Source organism: Temnothorax longispinosus, chromosome 9 (genome assembly GCF_030848805.1).
Source record: "Temnothorax longispinosus isolate EJ_2023e chromosome 9, Tlon_JGU_v1, whole genome shotgun sequence".
Lineage (NCBI taxonomy): Eukaryota > Metazoa > Arthropoda > Insecta > Hymenoptera > Formicidae > Temnothorax > Temnothorax longispinosus.
Window position 1 is genome coordinate 9,325,994 of NC_092366.1, and position 7,265 is coordinate 9,333,258.

At 40.4% G+C, this 7,265-nt stretch overlaps 1 protein-coding gene across 1 annotated transcript; it reads right to left on the reverse strand.

Annotated features, from left to right (window-relative positions):
* Positions 1-1,055: 1,055 nt before the first annotated feature.
* On the reverse strand, positions 1,056-6,796 carry LOC139819726 (uncharacterized). Its single transcript, XM_071789359.1, has 8 exons — positions 6,613-6,796; positions 3,338-3,403; positions 2,650-2,907; positions 2,149-2,258; positions 1,925-2,070; positions 1,646-1,844; positions 1,415-1,531; positions 1,056-1,267 (listed from the first exon to the last, which is right to left on the reverse strand). Exons 2-8 carry the CDS (start codon positions 3,395-3,397, stop codon positions 1,150-1,152), a joined length of 1,008 nt encoding a protein of 335 aa, XP_071645460.1. The 5' UTR covers positions 3,398-3,403; positions 6,613-6,796; the 3' UTR covers positions 1,056-1,149.
* Between the last annotated feature and the right edge of the window lie 469 nt (positions 6,797-7,265).

Genomic DNA, 7,265 nt, shown 5'->3' on the forward strand with positions numbered 1-7,265 from the left:
ACAATTTACAGATCACGTCGCATTAGGGGGATAGAATTCTATTTATAATTTTACCCCAGGCAACAACGTCACATGATTTTCACATTGATAAGTGGTGATTAGTTGATTACCGGTCCTAGACATCATGTACCCAATAACTGACGTTTAAGATGCGTGAATTAACAATTTAAAATCAATAACAATTTAAAATCAATTAAAGTCAATTTAAAAACGTTTATAATGCGTTTCAGATAGGTCATTTTCAAATTAAAAGAATATATACGCAAATATCGGATTATCCGATGGGATCTGTTTCTCGTAAATAAAATATGATGAACGGTGGTAGAGATACCACCGAAATGAGAACGGTGCATAAATCACGGAATTGCACAACTTGTATCGTGGAATTCACTCTTATAATAAAGTGTGGCACACTTTTGGATTGATCAGATTGATGTAACGTTAACGTAACCTTATTTTAGTTAATGGTACCTTTATTTTTTAAATCTGATAATAATTAAATAAACACAAATAAAATGCAGTGTATTTTATATAACACATCTTGTTTCAAATAAAATCATTTTGTATATAATTTTGATTTTCCTCTATAGTTATTAAAACGTTTTTAAAACGTCATTAAAAGGCAAAAAAAAGATAAAATCACGTTTTTTCAACATCTCGAAACGTTTTCATCGGTCTGTGACTTATTCCTGTTATTTTTACGTCATTATTACGTGATTATAAAAGGATAATTGACGACTGACCAAAAACTGACGTGGAAATCACGCGACGCTGTTCTCTGGGACGTGCTGTGTAATAAAGAGAAACATTTAGAAAAATCGAAATACCTGCATATATAAAATATACATTAAAATACCTCAAAACAAAATACAAAATTATAAATCGAATTCTATCTTGAAATCCGACTTGAATCTCGGATCGTTTAAAATGGGGCTTTACACTTTTAGCATTCCTTGAAAGTTTTTCGGGAAGAAAAATCCACGATAAGGTAAGAAAAACGTTCTCTTGTGTACGTGTATATGTGTAAACTTTTCCACAGTATTATACGCACGCTGTGAAATTACAGTCAGACTTTTATTAATTCGACGGTATGCATATTCACATCCCACATTTAACGCTGCATGTAGAATGTCAATATCGGTCACAGTTTCAATAACAGTTACAGCGATCGGTCGGGCAATTGGACGGATATCGCATGCAACGTCTTAGGCAGTATTGGTCCGCTCCAGGTCTGTCAGCAATATCTCCAATAGCGTCACAAGTGTTTCTGTAATCACGTCGAAACGAGGATCAGAGAGAATTTCCGAAACGCAGATGCTACATTGAAAGTCACGACCGTTTGATATTTTAATGCGATTCCGAGTCAATGACAATTTATTGCTTGAACTCGCGCGGCAATCAATTTAATACTCACAGACAATGACAGATTCCTGGCGGACAGTTCGACGGGACGCGAATGCAATTCACTTGACACCAATTGGTCATATTCTGCCTGTATCGATAAGCCGCGGTTGGCTCGCACACTTGAGCCCTGAAATCGTAAAATCCATGCACGTGCGTGTCACACCGAGAACAATCAAGCGCGCTCGAGGTTGACACGCGCGCACGAATTAACGTATACTCTTTAACGCTAATCGATTCTCACCTGAGTGGTCGAGCGAACGGAGCGGTCGAGAATTTCGGAGCTACGGAGTACAGCTCGTAGATAACATTCTGATACAGAAACCGCGGCGGTATTGCACCGGTGCTGGTAACGATGCTCACGTCGGCACAGTTTCGGAAGGTTTCTGGCCTGCCGCATCCGACGGCTTCCGTGCCGTTTTCACACGTGCCCCACATGTTACCTAATAGCAAAACACATACGAGATTAAGAGATCGCTCTCGGTACGAGAGACGAAAAGTAATACGCGATAAAATTTCGTGCCTGTGTAATAATTCCATTGAACGACGCATTGCGAGCATGTTAAATACGGTGGTAACGTTACCGTGTACCTAATGATGCCCTTCTTTCCCGTATCGTGCGGAATCTCAAAACGTACGTTCTGCGTCCCGGATACGTACAGGGGATAGCTGGGCGATTAAGCGATTAGTGATATTAGCGACAGCATCAGCAGTCTTATACGTACCGAATGCATAGAGATCACTTACGAAGCGAAACACTCCGGCGTTGTCACGCGCGACGGATCGTTGTTGGGGCAAATATACATCTCGAACCAGCCGTTATGGTTGGCCGTTAGCTCTATCTCCACTTCGATTTCCTCCAAACAGATTATACTGACATTGTACTTATATTATTATAAGTTTCTTACAAGCGTATTTTTTTTTCGTAAGAACATAAGAAATAATCCAGACAGCATGTCCAAAATCGGGACATAAGACGTCTTAAAGTTATCTTTAAAGAGGTCCCGATTCTGAATATAGTGCCCCTAACAGCATTAATATCCTGTATATCTATAGAATATTCTAAGGATGTCTTAATATATGGAGAACATCCTTATAACATCTTATGCTTTACGATATCCTCTGAACATTTTTAGAATATACATTTGCTGTCAAGGGCTGTCTAGAAATATTGCTATTTAATCTTGCTATGAGATTTGCATGCGTGCAAATATAATAACGTACAAAAACATCAGAAAGTTACATTACCTCTCCCACGGTGTATCGTCGAACAATGATCCCGTTTGCGAACTCGCCACCGGCCTCGTGTGGGCGCGGCTGACTCAAATGATGCGCGTCCCCGCAAACCCCGCACTTGCCATTATTCTGCTGCCAATGGACTGCATAACCACCGCAGAAAAGCTCGTTGTCATTGTAATTGACGGGGTTTGGATAGCCGAACCTCCACATCGCATTCCTCGACGGAGGATCCATTAATCTTCCGTGTCCGTGGATCACGTCAGGCACCTTTTTCAAAGATTCGCGACGAAGGTAGGTTCGAGAGCGAGAAGAATAAGAAAAGGTATTGTGTAAAAAAATGAAACTGTTACTCTGCACCTTTCTTCGATCGCGCTATATACGCAATGTCATTAAATGGGCGGCCTCGTTATAACTTTTACTCGCGTGCGTGAGTTATTAAGGGCGCGTCTGCTGGGAAAGTGCTGTGAAATGGCGGAATTGTCCGAGGCTATTGGGCGTATTTAAGGAGTATATTGAAAAACGAGTTGGTACGGTCGGACTTTCGATACCACTGGCAAAAATAAGGCCTTTCAGATTTCCTTAAAACGTAAGTTTATGAAAAGAGGAACGTTTGTGCGATCAAGAGAGCGCGGAAGTCCTGTTCGTAATTTTAATCTCGTTTACGTAATTATCGTAATTATTAAAAAAATGATCTTACTTGCATGAAGAGGTATAATATTACGAGCAGAATGTTGTTTCGTTGATGCCTGGTGATCATTTTTTCCTGAAACCATTACAGCAATTAGTAAAGTATTCCTATTTATTCGTGTTTGATTGAGGGGATTTGGTTTTTAAATACAATGAATCGAATATGTCTCTAACAGCAATAATATCTTGTATATCTATAGAATATACTAAGGATGTACTCATTAATATACTGAGAACGTCCTTATAATATCTTATATTTTACGATATCCTCTAAACATTCTCAGAATATACATTTGCTGTTAGGGGTACTATATAGAATATAGTCTAGGAAACTCAGATAGCACGCGTGTCTAAAAAAAACGTCGCAACATCTTAAAGACGTCTTCATGACGTCTTTTAGACATGCGTGCTGTCTGGGAAAGCTATCCGCGCTAAACAAATGAAGTGATTCAATGTCATCAACATCGACCATTAATTGTAGTATTAACTCGATCAAATATAAACTTCGATCGCATTCATCTCGCATTTAACTTTTGGGAGAAGTTTTCAGGAGCCTGTAAGGGGCATGAAAATCTATTTCAAACTGGAATTAGGCATCGTGTTCAAAGCTTCTGTCGTAGTGTCGCATAATAATGAGTTCCGCCTTCGAGTGTCGGGGGACAAGATTACAATGAAATAAGATCATGACGGACGTCCTTGAATCAGCTGGGGGAAGCTGAATCTTGCGTAAGAAAGTGAAGCAACGTGTATTGTGCCAATGGTGTCGTTACGACAATAATGGCGAAGAACGTCGTTGGCACTTATGTCACGTATTATTAAGCGATACACGTAGCGTAGGATTAGGATCGGCGCCAAAAACCGTCCCAAGTGCGTTCTTTCAACGGACGAAACAAAATTTTTTTACATCTATTTCTAGAATAAATCTTAATATCCATTTTACTTTCGGCTATTCATAAAAATTCATCGCCATTATTGATCGATTATTATTGACACGTCGATTAGTACATAAAGCGGAAGTAGAATTCATTGACGTGTACACGTGTCATTGACAGCTGTTTGACACGCGACGAGATACATGGTGATGATCTTAAGTGACGGTCTTTCATTAGGCTCTAATATGAACCATTTAAAGTGCCGCAGTCTCAATCAGCTGCTGAATTGTAAGTTGAATACTTAGTTGAATATCAATCAGGTAGAACCATCATTCGCAACAGCTGCTTCGATTTGAAAATAAATATAACGGTAAGTAATAAGTTCCGTAAATTTTTTATGTGATGATATAACTGTATTCTCAAACGCGTCAATAATGTAATATCTAATAATGTAATATACCTAATCCTGATAAAATATGAATATTAAAAAAATTAATATCAATATATTAAATTAATATTAATTATATACGTATATGATATTCCTAACACATGATCGTTACACATAGATTGTATTGTTTTTGTGGGGTCTCAATTTTTTATTGTCACAAATCTCATTTATGTAGTTAAATTACTGGTCAAAAGAGACTCTGCCATAGCAGGATTCGTGGAGCTACAATGAGATACATTCGCCCTGTAGTCTAAATAAAACCAAAGATTCATCGAATGTAAAACAGAGCCGGTTAACCTTCGCCGAGAGCAAGCTGGTACTATCAAATCGCAGTGATAAACGAAGGAGAGCATCACAGTCAATGCTCTTGGAAGGGACGCCTCGACGAGTTCGCGCGAGATAGGTGAAGATGCGACATAATGGAATTCGAAACGACATAGCGGGACAACGATGGGAAGTATAAATCTAACACTTTTAACACTAAGGCTGTTTAGTTCTGACAACAATATGTTTCTCCCTCCTTCCCGATCTTCTCGCCGTTCCGCGATTTTAGCACCGAAATTCCTCCCACGAGGGCCGATTTTTAGAGAAGGCGATTCTAATCGCGGTTATAAAGTGCGAGATAAGTGGTACTTTAGCTTTCGGGAATAGACACAAGCCAAATATCGTACCGGATTCCTTCGTGAAGCGAATGACCGGAAAGAAGCGATTCCGATGGTTAAAATTTTACGTTATCCTTCACTGAACATCGTTTATGATCAATTCTTTTCTGAAGTTATGGGATTCACCTTCTTTCGTTAAATTTGGCGGATTTATAGGGCTATGGCAATTTGTCTTTTCTTCACGTTCTAAATTATGTTCTAACTGTACAAGACCTCCCGTTAGCAAACTTGTGTTCCGGCCGAACCTAGTGAAATTTTTATTGACTGGCTTATTATATCTCGATTCATAAATATGTCGAGCGAGCGGAAAAAAATGTAGAGATAAGCCAATAAGCCGCATAACGAGCGATCATAAGTTACCGGCATTTGAATCTTCCTTGTATCGTATTCTCTTCGTATTATTGGGTCGGTCGGCGCGATTCGAAAGTTGCAGTCATAAATTATGGGTTATTCGCGAGTACACACAGTTCGCCTTATCGGTTATAATAAACTCGTGATATATATAAACGCTTACAAAACCTTTGTTGCCCTAAAATTAATATAAATTATATTAATTGTGTTAATACAAGAGTTGGAAACGAAGGCGCGAAACCTCGAGGCTCTCTCCAGATCGTTTTTTGACTACAATAAACATTAAAAAATTATTAACGATCAATGCACGCTTTATAGTATTCTGATAAATAGTTAAATCACATTATTGTTTGTAGTTTTTCCGAATTTATCAATATCAAGTGTAGAGCTCGACGACTCATCTAACCGCGAAATCATTGAATTCGGGTTCGCCGGGTTACACCGGTTTCAGAATACGGCGACATAACAAAATAAGGGAGAGAAAGGAAAAAAGGAGACTAACACGCCTCCTGTTTCCACGTCAAGCCAAGGTCGCGGGAATGGAACAAATTTATCTCAAGACTATAGAGATTACAAATGCAATCGAGTTTTAATACGAGATTTCGTGTCGCGAGCTATTTCGATCGACTTAGAACAAATTATGCGAGAGATCCAACGCAATTTATCGATAATTGGCTATTACTTTTCGTATAAAAACTTCCTGGCAGAGAATCCTTATGTGAGCGATCTTGGAAATAATCAACGTTGATCCTACAATTAAATGCTCCGGTAACTCGCATGTCTAAAAGATGTCTTTACGACGTCTTTTAGACACGCGTGTTGTCTGAATGCGTTTTCGGATTGGGTCGCAGAACCCAATTCGCCGGCTTTCGTACTTCGTTGTACGTTAAAATTGTAAATTACGACACGTAGGGTATATCTGTACTCTGTATGTATGTAAAGTCATACTCACTCGAGTGCACGTGCTCAGTCTGATCGGATTGTTAAGCAGGTGAAAATCGACGGGCAACGTGATCGGTTCCGACGGGGTTGCTCTTCGCGGTCGCAGGTAGTCACCCAGGAGGACAGTTCCGCACAATCGGACGGACCCGCTCGAGCGCGTTCACGCGAGTGACAACGACAATGTGCGTGCGCGTCGCGCGCGGCCCGAGCTGCCCAAAAACACGGCCACCTCCAACCGTGAGCACACAGGACTTGAGGCGTGGTTTCCAGGTAGGAAGTCGGATGGGCCCCGGCTAACATAGTGGGGGATGATCCGAGTGTATGGAAGCTGGAAAATCCTCGATCGGTCCATTCGGCATTCCGCTCGAAATCGTATCGTCGACCGGAGGTCTGAATGATCGTTCGCGTTCTCGCGCGCGTTCGAGCACCAAGTTCGTATTCGAGCCTTGGGAAAAATGTGGGTATCCTTATTCTGTCCAGCAAGATCCACCGACTGACGGATTGGTGCATTATTTTCATCCGAAACTTGTCCGGTCATCGATTTCTTTATACTGTCTGCCTCGAGACAAAGGCGATCATAACTGGTTATTTGGTTATTTGCCTTCCGCCTTTCGTAATGGGGTCAAGCGCAGCTCAAACACTTTCAGCTATGTGTGCTGAGAG

Coding starts and splice junctions, on each gene's coding strand:
- LOC139819726 (XM_071789359.1), bottom strand. CDS start 3,397: ATGATCACCAGGCATCAACGAAACAACATTCTGCTCGTAATATTATAC. Junction 2,259..2,649: donor GACGATACACCGTGGGAGAG/GTAATGTAACTT, acceptor ATCTGTTTGGAG/GAAATCGAAGTGGAGATAGA. Junction 1,845..1,924: donor TCAATGGAATTATTACACAG/GCACGAAATTTT, acceptor TTTTGCTATTAG/GTAACATGTGGGGCACGTGT.